General features: G+C 34.0%; 1 protein-coding gene across 1 annotated transcript in view; it reads right to left on the minus strand.

Annotated features, from left to right (window-relative positions):
• The window catches only part of DPYD (dihydropyrimidine dehydrogenase), a 743,206-nt gene that overhangs the window by 430,541 nt on the left and 293,876 nt on the right, over positions 1 to 18,789 (minus strand). The window contains exons 9-10 of the mRNA XM_037498291.2: positions 16,565 to 16,672; positions 14,409 to 14,578 (exon numbers count right to left, since the gene is read on the minus strand). Of these exons, the coding sequence (XP_037354188.1) occupies positions 14,409 to 14,578; positions 16,565 to 16,672 (278 nt within the window). The remainder of the gene's footprint in view (positions 1 to 14,408; positions 14,579 to 16,564; positions 16,673 to 18,789) is intronic.

Here is an 18,789-nt window from a genome sequence, read left to right on the forward strand (position 1 = left end):
GCTACTTACTGATTAGAGGGAGAAAATCAGAGGTCCAAATTGAATTGAATCAAGTTTCAAACACTCCTACTATTTACATAGTGTTGTCATTATATTTCTTTGGGTTTCATGGTCCTTATGTGTAAAATGGGGTTAATGATACCTAATTGTTATTTGGTATTATTAAGGCAGTTCATAAATGTTAAGCATTTAAAGCAGAACTTAAAGAAGTTACAATCAAATGTGGTTTATTTGTAGTTTACAATTCCCTGAATTCATCTTTTTCCCACGGTAATTCTTCAAGTTATTCAATATGCCTCAGCACCGGTAACAGAATCCTAATGTGAAAGTGGTGTGATAAGAAAGGTTAAAGAAAAAGGAAATACTAAAAACAAACCTGAGATTCCTCTTTAATTTTCTATAAAACAAAAAAAGTATGATTTCAGGAAGGCAAACTATTCTTTTAATAATTTAAATTACAAAATAAATGTGGCTCCAGCATGTAAGATGTTTTTTGAATCACTTCTGTCACATTTATATAATATAGTACCTTATAACTCATCAATATAAACTAGTTTATTGTATTTCAAAAATGTCAAGTGATGCTAAATTTTAATGATAATGCCACACTTGATTGAATAACAATGGCAAATGTTTATGGTTTGAATAAATCAATATATGATGCCTATTTATAATACTACTGTTTTCTATGAAGTGCAGAAATAAAATCTGAACTCTGCTTCACATATTGAGATCATGTTCAGACTAATTTAGGATCTATTTTATCCCATTCTACTTTTCTTCTTTATTAATAGCAAGACAGTGTATTTATTCTATGTAGATAAAATCATATTTTGGAGCAAATTTGGCATTAAATTTAGACATAAAAGTCAGACACTGTAAACACATTAATACTTTAAAAATTTAAGATATAGATCACCAATGATTTAATGCTGAATATGTGTTAGTAATATTCTTATACATGGTTTTGAGTTTTGAGGACCTAAAATATGTAGAGTCATGATATGATGAAACTATAATATATCCATTACTAATGGAATAAATGTTCATATACACCAGGGCTGATAACTTGTACTCAAATAGTGTTTAACTATCTGACAATACACAGAAGTTGGGAAGGATGAACACTGGACTCCAGAGATTATTCTAATTTTCTGTTTTGAAACTTTAGAGCATTCTCTGCACTCTCTGTATCATTTAAGAGTAGATTGTTGGGTAACAGAAATAAATCACACTACTTGCTACTTTCATTTTACATAAGAGAGGGAATAAACATTTAAAGGAAAGTTAATTTTGAAATCACACTGGGAAAAGAGGAACTAAGATGATAAGATTTATGATGGGAAAAGGAGAAATAGATAAATGAAAATACAAGGTGAGAAAAATCATATGTCAAATGAAATGTCCCTTGAGTTATTTGCGGACAACCAATAAATTTACTTTTGCTAAAGAAAATCTGTCTAACAACACAAAAATAATATAATGCATACTTATATAGCATGTATTCTTTCAAGCGCTTTACCTATAAATATTTTAATCTTCACAGAAAGTCATGTTATGACACCATTATGTTAGTTTTTTTTTGTATGCATTTAATTTCAAATCTCTTATCTTCTGTAGGGAAAATAACACAAATACATGTTATCAATTACACATGGGTCACATGATTTGGAGAACAAGCAGCCAACCTCCAGCACTCTGCTGCTTGCTAGCCTCACACACAACCCTATGTGAAAAGAAGCATTATTTCCTTCTACAGAACATAAATTGAGGCTCAGTGAAACCAAAGATATATTAAGAGATATAATATTCAGCTAAAAGCCCTGTGCAATATTCATTATGTCCAAAGATAGCAATTGTAGTATATTTGAAAAATGAGACTTTATAGTTCTTGTTGTTAAATGTCAAAGCAAGGCTAATTGGACAAGAAAGGATCTAGTCACAGGCAAATTAAAGGTCAAGGGTTTGGATGGATAAAGGCTGCCCTCAGAAGGAAAAGGAGACTCAAGCTTCTCAGTCTAAGTTTAGCAATCCTCTAAAATCATGAAAAACAGGAACCAAGTAAAAAAATATGTACTCAATATTGTAAATGATTTCAGAGAATCCTTGAATGCAGAGGAAGGCAAAATATAGAACAGAGAAGTACTACTTCAAAATGTGGATAATAGAGACATAGAACACAGATATAAAGGTAGAAAACTAAATTTATATCAATTTGTTAAATTGTGAACACTTTCACAGAATATTAAAAAAAATCTTATTTAAGCTTTCTATCCCCAAGGTCCACTAGCGGTAATTAAATATGTAACAACTGGTAAGTACAAGCAAATAAATATTCAGATTGATGACTGATAAATCAGAATGTACCCCAGTCAATATACCAAGGGAAGGAAATTAAGTGAATTTCAGCACTGTTTGTGTCTACAAAAAGACTGACTAGTACACAGTAGATCTTGAAAAAACATTTTGTTTACCAAGATGAGTGACTGATATGAAAACCTGGTAGACATTCAATTTAACCAAAGGTCACCTACCAGCAGTAAATGGATTGAATGGCTAGTACACATCCTTTCTGTTGTAACACTGGACATGCAGAAGATGTGCGACCTGACCATTTAAGGTTGAAATCAAAAGGCAAATAGCATTCCTCCTGACATGTCTATTACGCTGTCAAGAGAAAATGAACTACACTGACCAGTGGTCTAACCTCAAGCAGGGGATCTTAATATTTTATTATTAAATTGATCAGTCTATCATGGTAATTAGCTCTTGGAAATCAGTATTGATGCTTTTAATATCTAATGTTTGTTATGATCACTAATAATTTCGCATATGAACACTTCTGTCACTGGCACAAATATTTATTTGCCTAATGGCACCTGTTCTCATAAGGGACTACTTGTATATTAAGCAAACACACAAACCTCTCTTGTAGGGGGGATAAAGAGGTAATCATCTTTAATGTTTCATTTTTAAGGTTCAAAAGAATCCAAGTAAAGAAAGAAAAAAATTTCTTCTTAGCTTTGATTTTTACCTTCATATTCATGGAAGATATGTAGTTGATGTTGAGTGAAATAAAAATAGAGTGCTATAGCATGCAATAATGATCATCATTTTAATGATTAACTTTATGTAATGTGATGATTTGGTCTGATTAATATTACAGGCATCATACTGTGGAAATTATGAAACAACTTAATTTGCTGTAATTAAAAGCATGATGTCAACTCATTTTTAGATTGCATATAGCCAAAGTAAGCATAGTTTATAAACTATAATGAGCAGAACTCAAAACCAGCACACATTAAATTTAAATATGCTAAAGTGTGAGAAGCAATATTCCTTATAAAGATTATCTTCTAATAGCTGGACACTTAACAAATTATCAAAACTATATGAACATAAGGGTTCAGAAATGGTATTTCAAATAAAAGTAGGTAGTCTGCTTTGGACAGTGGTAGTCCTGGAAAATACTTTTTTAATCACTGTTAAGTTAGTGACTGTTCCACAAACATTTACGACTATACAATAAGTGTCCTGCCCATTCATAAAGTAACCAAACACTCATTAAGTACTTGTCATATAAACTAAATGGTGTTAGATGCTGAAGTTATTAAAATAATCCCTGCTTTCAAAAATCTCATGGAGGCAAACAAATCAGCAATTATGTTCACTCTGATGATTTATAAACACAGCATTCTCTACTAGTACATTAAAGACATTTTACATAGCAGCTGTGAAGGTCAAGACAGGGAAACGAGATAATGATAAAATATAAACTAATTTTGGGAGATGAGTAGGAATAGTTATTGTGAAGTTCTTTTAAAGAATAGATCATCTCCCTTTGGTAAGGGGAGAAGGTGTAGGGGAATAAAAGATGAAAGTTATCTGGTTAAATCCCTTACTCATGGCAAATAAACTATGAGCATCTGAAGTGATGGAGCCCTTATCTATGGAATGCTTTTGGAAAGATACATGTTAGTCAAAAATTGCTATGGTGATCAAACCTGGAAACTGAATTTAGAGGGCATGATTCTCTATAAAGAGTCATACAAGTTATGTACCAATCTGAATATAAATTTGAGATATTTCATGTTAAAACAGCTTTCTTGATGTAAGTGATGGAGCCACTTCTGTCACTTAGAGCCCTCATATTAGTCTAGGTTAAAGCACACCCTGCTAGAACAAGATAGGACCTAGTGATCTTTCTTGGTGATCCTGCCTCACTCCTTGTTTACCAGACATTTCATGTTCACTTGTGTCCTTTAAATTATTTATTAAAATTGATGTAGATTACTTTTCTAATTCAAATGAAGTTCATCTCACTATGCAAACTTCTGGTTATTCTGGTGACCAAGGGGATTGAAGAGGTTATAAAAAGAGACAATAAATTCTGCTAATCTATCCATCCACACTTAATTCCACTTCCCTTATTTTACCTTTTTTTTTTTTTTTTTGCATAGAAGAACTGCATAGAAGAATGTGTGCGAGGTGAGAGGATTCATTAGAGGCAGAGTGGGGAGCACAGAAGATAGTCACTGAAATGCATGATGGGCAAGACAGGAGAAGTCTGCTGTGCCATATATGGGTTAGCTCCCTGGACCCAACTCAGGCCATAGTGGTGATAGCGCTAAGACTTAACCCCTAAGCCACCAGGGATGCTCCCTGAGTAGTTCTTAATAGATATTAAATTTTTGGTTTATAGAGTCACAGTCAGTGATGGAATGCATAACAATTTCGGTATACTTATTCTCTCTGGAAAATAAAAATTAAATTTGCAGTTACTCTTTTCTTGTGAAAAATGTTTACTGAAACCAAAAGTTGAGGTACAGGCTATGGTATTAGAGATGCTTGGTTTCATTTTACCTTAAGATTTCAAAATTGAAGACTCTTGAACAGAAAGGTACACTTCTCCATATGAGAGTTATACTACATAACAGATAAATACAGTTGCCCTTTAATTATCTTGTAATTATGTATATACCTGTAAAAACCAGAAAAACCAATGCATAGTGATAATTTAGAGGCTTAAAATCCCCATGCATGGGTATCAGAAATACACCTTCTGTAATGAGAGGTTACATTGTTTAGGGAGAGCATGAGCTCTAGAAAATATCACAATATATAAGGTGTATATAATGAAAAAAGTGTCAACAATAAAAAAAATTTGAAAAAAAATTCTCCATTTTCAGTGGATGGCTTTCCACTTCATCAAGAAAAGCAAAGACCATCAAAGGTAATTGCCATCAACTTTTCACCCCCCACACAAACTCACCGCTAGAGTTACACACCCAATGAGCCCCCCTTCCACCTCGGAGGAGGAGGTGTCCCTCCACAGTTGTGACTATAGTCCTGACTTCTGCAGCAGATTCTTCTTGCCTCTTCAATACACATTTAGACCAGTTATTCTTACCCTCTTCTCTACTCCAATCTCATTTCCAGCACATCCTCACAACTCATAAAAATATTCAAAATTCTCATTTGATGAAAGTGCTCCCTTGGCATCATATACTCCTTTTTCCATCAAAATACTCCAAAGGTTAAGATGCCCTGCTGAAGCCCATAGCTCCGGACTGTGAATTACTTTCTATCTTCACCACTGGACTGAACATGCTCTTACCAAGTTCACTAACAATGAATTGTCAAGTGCAATGGGCACTTCCTAATCAGTATCTTACAACATCTCTGCTGCATTTGCCACTGTCCAGTCTCCTCCTCTTGGAATTCTCTTCTCTACTCTCTGAATATCTGTGGCTTTAAAACTGTTGGGGTCTCCTTTTGTTCCTCTGATGGAGTCCTCTCACTTTTCCTTCCTGGGCTCCTCCGTCTGCCAATTAATTGTCCCCCAGGATTTTGGCTGTGCTTCTAGCTGCCTATCCTCTGCCTGTGCCTGAATGTTTTCTAAATTTCAGGTTTCCAGTTGCATCTGTGAGCTACACAACACCTTTCAACAACTACTTTTATTTTCTGACTAAATTAGCTCCAGAGTCAGTTTCTGTTGCTAGGAACTGAGAATGGAGATCTGGCTTAACAGCAAAGTCTGGTAAAAAAAAAAAAAAAAAAAAAAAGCCAGGAATGCAGTTGTATAAAAGCTCAATATGAGTAAATGAGAACAAGGAAACAAAATAATAAGCACCTCAGTAGACAAACAGTGTTTGGATCAAGTAATATGATAATCCCAACAACTCTGCAGTCACGGTGCTGTGTCCAACTCAGGTGTTCACTTGTGTGTTCTCTCTCTCTCTCTCTCTCTCTCTCTCTCTCTCTCTCTCGCTTGCTCACTCTCTCGCTCTCTCTCTACCCCCTCCGCTCATATGCACAGAAAGAGAAACATGCATTGAACAATATTTATTGGACTCCACATGAAGAATCATACATAGCAAACAGTAGAAATACAAAAGTTGAGTAAGATCCCTGACCTTTAGAAATTTTCTCTAGTGGGAAAGTGTTGGAGACCCCTAAGGTGTGAGGTGCTGAGACAAGGAGAACATCAAGGTCATGACTGGAAGTCTGGTCAACATGGGCTGGAAGACTGGCCCATGTCCAGACCATGATATCCTTTCTTGTGACAGCAAAGCTAAGCCTGAGAAACAGGCAATATTGGGAAGAGAACAGAATATACCTGATAATGCAGAACCTTGGTGGTGAACATGTGCCCAGACAAGGCTAAATGTTAAGAGAATAATTCATTGTCTAGTAACTAAAAGGAGGGGAGGGGGGCAGTTTGTAGCAATAAAAATGAGTTGCACTGGGCACTTGGGATGCTTGAGCTCCGGATAAAAAGCCTTGTGTTCCCTGGGTCCCACTTCTTTTAAATTCTTATTTTGTGTCTTTCAGTTATTTATTTCCAGGTTCTTTTGGGTTCCTCTCCTCAACCCTGTTCACTGCCTGGAAAGTGGTCTCCGGCTGGAAAGTGCTATGAAGTAAGTGTAAAAGAGGAGCTGGCAACACAAAGGAAGTGTGCCAAAGCCACCTTGAGAAACAATGGAAATATTTGAGCTAGGAATCCAATAATGCATAAGATTTCACAGGAAGGTATTTACCCAAAAGACACAGAAACATTAATTCCAAAGAGCACCTGCACCCCTATGTTTATAGCAGCACTATTTACAATAGCTAAGCTATGGAAACAACCCAAATGCCCAAAAATAGATGACTGGATCAAGAAGATGTGGTGCATACACACAATGGAATATTACCCAGCAATGAAAAAAGATAAACACATACAATTTGCAGCAACATGGATGGCTCTGGAAGGGATCATGCTCAGTGAAATAAGCCAGAAAGAAAAAAGAAAAATAATGGATGGTCTCACTCATAGTAGGAATCTAGAAAACCTAAATAAGGGACCGGGAAAAAGAATAACTATAAGAAAGAAAAAAATCAAAATCAACAAACAACTATGAACCAGAGACACACTATGGGGGGGGGGGAGGCGAGGAAATGTGGGATTGGAGTCAAAATAAGGGGGTTGCAATTGTATGGGGAATATAAAAATAAAATTTAAAAAATGTGGTGTGAGCTTTATTAATATATGAAAATTCACTGGGAGTTAAAGCAGAGGAATAGACCAAATCAGCTCATGAACTGAGTTTGAGAGACAAAAAGAACACACTGAAATACATTTTTTTTTAATACTTTCTGTTTGGGAGAAATGGAATGTATCCAGCACTCATGCTTCTTTACTTGCCACTTGTCTGTAATTATCTATAATTCAATAAAAATAGCTAAAATTCAAAGTTTCTAATACAGTTATAGTTTTGTTCTCAGACTGTAATATGCAGTTTCATGCATTACTTTACACAAATGTCAAACGCAGAATGATCACAACAAGGACTTTGAAGACCAGAAACAATTAACCTTTTTTAGTCTATTCTAATGTTAGGTTCATATTATAAAAAATAAAATAGCTTTATGTTTTCAATGAAAATGAAAAGAATTATTTATTTAGAAGTTACAGAATACTTTGAGGTGTATATATGTATAGATACATTTATATTTTGAGTACTTCTTATCATTGAAAATCTTCCTATAAGATTTTCAGTGCTCCTTAAGTTATTTATTTATTCAACACACCTCATTGATCTGCTGCCTTAGATCAAGCACTGTTCTATACTTTGAGCCAGATAAGTCAGATACCAGTTTGAATGATCTAATGCACTTGAAGGAGCTTGCATTTTAATTTGTGGGATGAATATAAAGTAACAACTACCCTATGTGATAAATGCTATTAGATAGCAATCATAAAGAGCTAGATGATCCCACAGGAGAAAAAAAGTTAATCAGAAAGGAGCTAAGGAAAGCTACAATGAGAAAATGACATTTGAGGCAGACCTTAAAAGATCCATTTACCTTTTTAAAAGAAGAAAATCACTTTTAAAAAGAATGACACATCTTTGTTTTTTACATTAATTCATGTGTACTTTTCATTTAGTTCTATCTTTTGAATTGTATGCATGACCAACATGTGTCTAAAAATTTACACAAATTTCTTTTTAATATTCTATTTATAGGACAATAAAGAAAGATTGACAAGCTGAGATGGATAATATTCATGAAAGAGAGGCTTCTAACATTCACATAAATGTCAATAGAGTAATAACAACATATCATTACTTAATAAAGCTTGATAGAGCTTGGGGAAGTTTAAAATATTCACTCTAAATAAATCTGAGTGTATGTTTGTATGTGTGTATGTATGTGTATATACACATACACACATGTATATAAGCATATATGAACATGAAAGATTAGGAAACCTTATAGAAGGTATATAGTTTTCACTTCTATAGATATTCCTAGTAAATGAATGCAAACATCCCCTTGGAATTTTTTAAAAATAGTTCAGCATTAAAATTAACAAAAGTAATACTTTTGAACAGGCACAGGCTCCTTTTGCCTTCTGCCAACTTAGTTTTTCGTTTTTTCTCTTTCATCACCCGAATTATAACATGTAGAGTAGTATTCTGACATCTTTACCTATAATCATTTTTGATATTCAAGCTTTGAATGCAGCAGATTTCACCTTGACAACTGACTGGGGATATACTAATCATATCTTGTTTCAAATGCAATATTTATAGTTATTGCCAAAGTTTTCAGTATAAAGACACTGCCATTCCATGAGTAAATAGAACCTTCTGGTCCAGATTCTAAAATGTTTACATATCTTCTTCACAGTAATCAAATATAGGTTGGGAAATAGAAGGCATTTTAAGAAGCATACAATTACAACATTAATTATACAGATGGGCATACTCAAACTAAAATGCATAATCTAGAATCAAGTACTCCAACTTGTAGTCAATTCCTTTCCAAATGCTCATTTTACCTTCTCATGACCCTCAATTTTCATAGTATTCAAAAATGTAACTATATAAAGATCTTTGGATTATCATTCCCATGCCATTGTTGAGTATTAAAGACAAACTTAATATCTTAGTACCAGGGGAGTCCCTAACTACTATTAATTGACTTTGTGTGCTTGGGGCAAATTGTGCATATTTGTTTGTTTGCAGGTATCTGCTTATTGCCAATCATGCTAACGGGTCTCTGATTACTTTCCTAGAAGAACAGCAACTCAAATGATGTGCAGGTGCCAAATGTTGAAGAGTTCCTATAAGCATTACTCTTATAAGGAAAATTAAATTTGTCAGTTTATAGAGGTTATTTTCTAAAAAGAGTCCCAGGTTCATATTTCTTGCAATTAAATAAAAACTAGAAAACATCAGTTACTGATAGGAAAATGCAAGTTCAGCCGGCAAGATGTTGATGATGAAAGTTTTGGGAATGTAGCTTTAATGTGGTCATTTGATATTAAAAAAACATCCAAGGGAAAGTCTACAGTTCAAACTTCATGAATGATCTATTAAAGGGTATGTTATATGGTATCAGAGAGATTCTATTTAAATGCATTGTTGCAAGAGAATATGTATTATTTCAGAGTTTCAATAACAGATGAAGACATTTTTGACTAAGAGACCAGGCAATCTAGTACATGTATTGTGTTATTAAAAATAACAAAGTAGCATTAATTATCAAAATAGTTGACTCTATAAAAAGATAAAATATGTGGAAACAAGCATATAAAATTAAATTAGTTACCATTTTGGCAAAAGAAAAGAGAGAAACCAAGGGGTATTAAAGAGTAGCATAGTCATTTAAATTACAGCAAAATTAAAGATCTATCAGATCTTACAGCTATTTTGGAGATTGAATATTTGAACAATAGATTCTTGAAATAATCTTTTTTGTGTCGGAATGTGCTAGTAAAATAATTTTGTGCCATATTCTTTTCAGTAATAATTAATAAGAAGTACAAAGTCCTATCCCAACTTTATCCTTTAAATTTATCAACTCAAGTGGGTCTGTTGAGCCCTGACCTTCACGCCTCCTTTTAGGGATTCCCAACTGCCTAAAGCATTCTTGCAGCTCTATCTGATCTGTCAACAGCTTTTAATACCAGCATTTTGGGGGATTCTGTTATCCTGTGAAATTTAATCTCACCTATTTAAGCTTGCAGAAAGTACTGCAGGGAATTATTAACAGATTTTCCCTCATCTTCTTAGAGGACAGTGCTGAGTGATTGGCTGGTTTCCCTAAGGACCCACAGCTGAGAAGCACTAGTTTGTCAGTAGCATCCTATTTAGCATGTGTGTAAGACCACAAGGGAGACTGAAAGACATTTGGAATCAGAATTACATCAATATGCTGGTGATGCCTCTGTATCTTCGTTTCATCAAACCTATATCCTGTAGCATTAATGCTTTCTTAACTAAGATGGAAAGTGCCCCAAAACAGCACACAGCTTATGACTCTAATTAGGCAGCTGGAAACTACATTGATGATACATTAGAGCAGTGGAACAGCAGCCTCAGCATGACCAAGGAACTTATTTGCAAATGCAAATTCTCAGGCCCAGACCTACTGAATCAGAAACTCTGAGCCAAGGGTCCCAGCAAGCTAGGATTAACAAGACCCCCCTCACACCCTACCCAACATGATTTTGCTGCACAGTGATGTTTGGGAACCTCTGTTTGAGACAAATGGGATGCACAGTCTAGTGGGGAATACCAACTCCTAGTTGAGCAGATTAAAACTTTTCTAGATCCAATCACACTGTTCTTTGTTAGCCACCATGGAACAGACATAGCCTCAAACAATTCCATGTTAAATGTCAACCAGTCTTTGTAATCATTCATATCTGTTACTAGCAAATGAAGAATTTTCTATTGCTCACTCCCTCAAAAACAATTTGAGAATTAGATACCGCTTGGGAATATACACCAAACATGCTAACAGGTCCTACAATGGGGTCTTTTGCTAACACACATAATGTTGTTCCCAAACTCTATCCAAGAAGCCCGCCCTACTAACCAATACTAATATTTGAGAATAATGCTAAATGTCCCTGCTTTTCAATCTTCACTTTCTTTAAAGAAACCAAGTGTGTTTGCACTTTGGGTGTTTTCGGGGTAGTAAGCATAGGTGGAAAACAGAGAAACTGGGTAAAAAATTAGGTTTTCATATTGACTAAACATTTGTCCTGAAACATATTCTTTCAAAAACCTATGACTTGAATTTGAAATGTGATTCTCATCATCTTACTGACTATCCAGTATTGTATGTTTCTTTAGTGTAGCACCAGCATGTTACGGGTCCAGGCAGCAGTCATGAAAGATTAACACTGGATTGCAACAAGTACTGAAAATCCCCGGTTCCATGAAAGTACAACCATGGCGGGGCAGTGGGGCGCTCAACCCTGAATTCTATGCACATTCTGATAACGTATTACTTTTTATTCCATCTCTTACCTGAGGCATTTTGCCTAAAATTTCATATAAAGGGTCAATGATGAAACACTGATCTAACATGGAAAGCATTAACCTTTTTAAGGCTAAGAGGCCCTGCCTAGTCCCTCCATGAGACATTTAATCCATAGCTATTTGTTAAACCCTTTATATGTGTGGCAACCTTTTACTTTAGGCAAGGAAAGGAAAAAGTGTAAAAGAGAAAGGACCACAGCTTTGCTCTCATGGAGCTTACATCCACATGACTTTAGGACATACAAGATATTTAGTTTCATGTTAGCCACTAATATGCATCAAGACATTTGTTCTAGTTTTTTAATTCTGTACCAGATCCCCTTGAGTTTTCTAACTTTACTGCTGGCACATGACGTGGTGTTCCACAGACCCTCTGCTTCTCAATTATTTGGAAATAATGACTCAGTTCCCTGAGCCCTGGCCTCATGATGGAGTTATGCCTGAATTCTGACCCATGACCCTGTTAGATGCAATAATTATCTACTCTTACTTTTAGCCAGATTACTACTTCTTACTATATTACTTGATTCTGATTTAACCTCCCTTTAGTTCATATTCAATAGTATCTTTAAAATTTAAGTCTAAGAGTTTCCCCTCAAAGGGAAAGGCATTTGCCTTGACCTGGAAAGTGGTTTTCCCAGATATCTACATTCGATCAATGTTCTCATCTTTAAAGTCTGAAGTCATTTTACTAGAGAGGTCTTCATGGCCTCATTGTTTAAAGTGGCAAATCCCACCTCTTCTTCCAACACACCCTCTTCCCATAAATACACTCTGTAAACTCACATTAATTAACTAATCTCCATAGCACTAGTCACCTTTTTACACACTAGCTGTGTAACAATTCATCTATTTGAATATTTAGTGTCTTCCCTCACTCGGTACAACTTCCTCAAGAGCATTTGTTCTGCTATATTTAAATTGCCTGGAACAATACCTGGCACACACAGGATGATCAATGAACATTGATAAACAAACAAACATCAACCTCTATATGGTTAATTTATTAGCTAATATAATTTTTGTGTGTGTGTGTGCACTGTATTTAAGGCAGAAGAAATAGGCACTATTCATTTCTAGTTTTGCTTGGAAGATGACTACAATGTAAAGTGTGAAGTAAATTAACAACTGCCATTCAGAGCCACCTTCCCTTCCAACTTTCAAGGTGCAGTCTTTTATAAGGAATCAGAAGAACAAAATTTAAAATATTTAGCTGAAAACATAATTCTCAAATATTTATTCTTTGGTACGGTCCTATGCTATGCATGGGTATACAATGATGAATAAAATTAGCTCCTGTCCTCTTATCTTAAGCAAGTCACTTAATTCCAATAATTAAATATATATATATATATATATATATATATATATATAAAGGCAATATTGCACTAATTGTTGCTTAAGACAACAATCCAGAAAAAAACTATTATGATTATAAGACTATGTCCATCTTGGATTTTGGGAAGAAAAGTCTGAAAATTCATACTGGATGGGTGAAAATCCAGAGAATAAAACTAACATTTGAAAGCCAGTCATAAACCAGTGGTGACTCTCATATTTTAGTGAGCTTAATCTGTAAAGTGGTTAATATACATGTGACAAATTACTTATTGACTACAGTTATAATTCTTGCTTAGGACAGAGACTCTGAATATGTGCAGGCATTCTAAAGCATTCTGAAGTAAATCAAATTCATAATACTGATTTGGGTAAAATGAGTAATTTATCTTTCTATAAATACATTTGGTTCTTGTTCTCAGAACTAATATCCTTTATAAGGCATTATCTTTCTCTAATAACATTAAAATTTGAGAAGTCTCCGGTAAATGTACCCAGAAGATGCCTCACTCAAGATTAGTCATCAGCCATTTGTAAGAATGAAATGATTTTCAATCTGACATTTTTAGTAAGTTAACTAATTATTAATTCTAAACAATGTTTACATTAGAGTTCTTTCATGGCAATCTCTTTGTTTGACTGGCTTCACAGCAGAATAAATCAATTGTGAGTATAACCAAGGTATATGTCTTTGAATGTGGCTTGTGAACTTGGCTCATGGAAAATTCCAAATACCTCTAATTAGCACAGTCTCCTACAACCATCCATTCTGTGAAGATCACTATTATTCAGGACATGGCAGGCTTCACACATTCCACTGTTATTAGTAAAAAGCAACACATTTCAAACATATTAATACCAAAAAGAAGAAGCACTTGTGTATTGACATAAATTTCTCATTTTATCCATATCAGTTTTATATATATATATATATGTGTGTGTATATATATATATACACACGGACACACACAAGCACACACATATATGCATACATGTGTATATGTGAGTGGGGGGGAAGAGAGGGGGAGGGAGGGAGAGAGAGAGAGAGAGAGGAGAGAGAGAGAGATTACATTTAATGTCTAAATCAGAAAAAAACCATTTTGGATAGCCCAGAAATTTTTCAATTTCCATTTCACTATTTCTAGAGCATTCTAATGATTTAAACTAGGAGATTGCATATTAATAGCTTCATCTGCTAAAATCTGTTGCATTGCAACTCCATATTTTACGATAGTTCCATTTTACCTCTTCAGGAACAGCTCTTATATTAACAAAGCCTTTTCTGAAGACGACAAACACACGGCGGGCCCCACAACGTAAAGCGGATGTTGCACAGTCAAAAGCAGTGTCGCCGGCTCCGAGCACAATCACGGTTCCCCGTATCGATGGCAATGGAGAGTGACAGGCGCACATTCCTGAATGATGAAAGGAAAACCCCATTTTCAAGTAGAGAAACCATTTCTGCATGACAGCTCAAAAGATACTTGTACTCAAAGCAGTGTAAAATTGCATCTTGCAGTTTTCGAGGATGGAGTGTCACTATCAAATTATTCTGCTTCATTGAAAGACAGTTTTATTCCCATTTTTAAAATATGCTCATATATGTAATTTCATAGTCAGTACCTTTAACTTCTTTTTTCCTTCTAGGAGGATAGCTACAACACATTTTTTTAAAGAGTATAGGTCATAACAGACTGAAATCAATCAATTAATATGTCCAAGTGGTGATGTGTATTTTTAACTTGACATCATTAAATTTTTCTTTGTTAGGAGGAAAAATAAAGATCCTTTAAATTTGCATTAGTAATTTACAGAATTTCATGGAATATGTTATTTAGATACTTTATTAATATGATTTAGGGCTATTTACCACACATAGATTTGCTATATATTTAATTTAATAAAGTAAAACATGATGCTGAATGATTGCTCTTTATATAAATGATTTCTGAGAATTACCTTTTTGAAGTAGTTAAAATAAAACTTTGTCCCTTCTATCACTTTTCCCTATTTTGTTTGTAAAATGATCAACAATATAAATATTACTTTCTAAGTGTCCATTTCTCAAAGGTGTCAATATAAAGATCTGATTTCCACAGGAACATTCTTGTAGATACATAAAATGCAGGTGTTCTCTATGTGTTAAGTGGCCCTGTATTATCAGATTAGACAAAACTGTTGATAAGATAAATTACTATAATTTTTGAAATGGTACCAATGGGTAACATAGGCCTATAATCTCAATAAGTGCAATCATTTTGCTTGGACGAGTATGTACTTGGATTATATAATCAGCTCTCTGTAATTCTCAAATATATGCTACATGTACTATAATTGTCCTTAGAAACAGTTGTAGGTACATGAGCACCCCATTCTCCACATTTCACTGGAAACTTCTACAGAGTGATGTAATAGAGAGAAGTTTCTTATCTTTTTAAATTTGGTGGGGGGGAAGTTCCTTTCTTTTCCATGTCCAAATAGATGTCAAAGTAGCTTCAGACTTTCTTAAAAGTATGATTAGAGGATTTAAATGATCTAGTTGGGGAGTATATATTATAGCTTCCTTATCACTAATACGATGATTCCAGTCCAATTCTGCCAAGGTCTAGTTTCAGATGATTCTTCTTGCAGGATATGAAGAATCTCTGATATTATACAGTGACTTTATCTAGAGTATTTTACATTAAATTCATAAAATTGCCATTGAAGGGCCTCCTAGTGGTGCAAGCGGTTGAGACACAACCTATGAAGCTGTCCGCAGCTCTACAGCACCAATTCGATCCCCTGGACAGTCAGGGGGCAACCCACATGGCGCAGCAGACCTCTTCTATCTTGCCCGCTGCTCCTCTCAGCAGTGTATTTCAGTAGATCTGCCTGTTCTGTTCCCCACTCTGTCTCTAGTGAATCTTCTCACCATTTCCCCACATCTCTGGCCTGTACCCCAGCTCTTGTATACATAAATAAATAAATATTTTTTAAAAAAATTGCTGTTCAAGATAACACTGAAACTTGCTGTTGCTGGGACACAAATCATTTAAAATATATGTTAATTTGTCCTATGTTAAAATAAAATAGAATAAAATAAAGTATCTCCCAAACTGAAGTTCCTGCCACTTCTTTCAACAACATGTTCCAATGTTTAAGACATTCTTACTTAGAATTCATGATGTAGTTTAGAGTTACATATAACACAATGAAAGATCCTTATGATGATGCTTGATCAAAAGAATGGAGAAACAGATGATGGACAAGCTGTTAACTGTTACATCAGAATATGTTTTTTAACTTTGTATTGGTGCTATGAAAGGATCGTGATTTCTAAGCAATGATCTACTGAGCCTGGATTTTATAATATTACAGCAACGTAGGCAATATTAAGAGAGGATGACAATAGGTTATACCTGCTTTACTGCTTTTGGCTACAAGTGGCAAAAAGTCTTTAGATGTATAAAACCCCTGGTCCTGTGTCAGGCCTTGGAAGATGGGGTCTTTATTGGGTTCCGGCAAGCCTAAGTAATAAAAATGATAAAATAGCATTAGCACATGGAGGGACGTAATCTAGTGGATATTTAAAACAGAAACATTGGAAAGCTGCAATCATTAAAATACTGTAGTTCTTAAAAGAGAAAAATCTATAAACAAATCAATATAAAAGAATGTACGTAACACAATGAAACACCCTCAGAGTACACCTTTAATATGCAATTAAGCACACATCATAAATCACACACATATACAGACAAGGATGCATACATATAAACCTAAATATAGTGTAACAGTATAAATCAGGCAATATAATCTCTTTACATAAAAATAAAATCTTCCTAGTATACTGAACTGCTAAAAATGAGAAATTCAACACAAAATATAAGAGAGATCATACAAAATTATATGTTTATCAAGTTCCTAAATATGGAAAATCATTCTAAGAAATAAAGATAAAAAATATTCAAAGAAAAAAAAGTGAATGTTACCACAAAAGTTCAGCTACTTCTACATTTCAAAAATACTACAAGCAAATTAAGAGGCAATGATTAATGAGGAGAATAATTTAATAAAGAAAATATTTTGATATTATAAATAAGTATTTCAGTTTCAATAAGGAACACATCCATTTTCCATAGAAGCATAAACAAAGGATAATAAAATTTGGGATAATCAAAAATAAAAATTATTTATAAACACCAAAAATCTTTATTCCATCATCAATTTGAAAGCTGCAAATTAAAACAATAAGCTCTGTTTTCCTCTATTAAAAAAAAGGATTTAGGAAATCATAGACTACATGACAAGGGTAAAAACTTGTTATGCTCTTTTGGTAGAAATACATGATTGGTGCTCAGTTTCTTAAAGATAGTTTTGAATATAGCCTAAGGAAATACTAAGACATTCAAATAAAGAGTAACTATAGGAAAATATGAGAGTGAGAGAACAAATATGAAGGGAATATTAAAATGTGAACAGAATGAATGTGTTTTATTTTAAAAGAGATAAAACAAGGAGTAGTCATTAAAAATATATATTTAAAATATGGCATCAGACTTAGTAAAAATAGAGTGTTGAAAGATATGCAGGAAACAAACTGTGTATTGTTTTATGAAGAAAGTTTTGTAAGATTTAAGCTTTGTAAAGAAAGAGAATATAAACTACGTAACTTGAATTTCTGTTAGTGGAGTTATGAACAATCTAAATGTTTATGCTTTGCTTATTTTCCAAAATTTCTACAATACGCATATATCAACTATATAACTAGGAAATTATTTCCAAAAATCTGAAAATAAAAAAAAATTCAGAGTACAAATGAAGCAAATCTGATAGCCATCACCTCCCTATGGAAAAGGGAAGAATTAATTCATCTAAACAGAGGGAGAATTTACTGTTTTTTATTATTATTATTATTATTATTATTATTACTGTCCAAAATTCATTCTACCACAGGGTCATTCTAGAGAGGAAGGGTTTTATTTTATAGTTAAATAAAGGACAATGGATACTGGCTTGTGGACACACAGCATAATAAGCATGGTCCAAAGATGACTTTTGTCATGTGAGATAAGGCAGGTAGAATATCTGATCTGAAAGCTGAAGGTGCTTATGGATTGAGTGAGTAACCAGCAATAAACCACTGCTGTCCCTTCAAATTAAATCAAACATTTTTCTTCCTTGCTCAGTAGCCTTTCCATCCCCTACCCCCAAAGATTTGCCCTTTGCTTACAGATCATTTTAAAACCATTTATTTTTAAAATCACTTTGTTTATCAAGAAAGGTTAGGCAAATAATTTCACTTTCTTGTGCCTTGTTTTCTCTAACAATTAAGTGGGGACACAACTGTTTCTTCATCTTCTGACACAGAAATACATATATTTGTGACATAGAAACCATTACATAAATGTGTGGTTATTTGTGCAATTCTTTTAGAAAGCCTGGGGTAGGAGGTATTTGAAGTTACAGAAAAATCATGGAATATATACTTAAATATTCTAACAACAAAACAATTTTTCTGGGCAGCTATTAAAAGATAACTTAGTTTAAGCTACACTTAATTAGTCAAATCAACATGAGTTATATATCACAATTCAAATAAACCTATCTTCCCTTTTATATTACTATATGATTGAGACAGGGT

Source organism: Talpa occidentalis, unplaced genomic scaffold (assembly GCF_014898055.3).
Source record: "Talpa occidentalis isolate TD23 unplaced genomic scaffold, MPIMG_talOcc4v2.1 talOcc4.9, whole genome shotgun sequence".
NCBI lineage: Eukaryota > Metazoa > Chordata > Mammalia > Eulipotyphla > Talpidae > Talpa > Talpa occidentalis.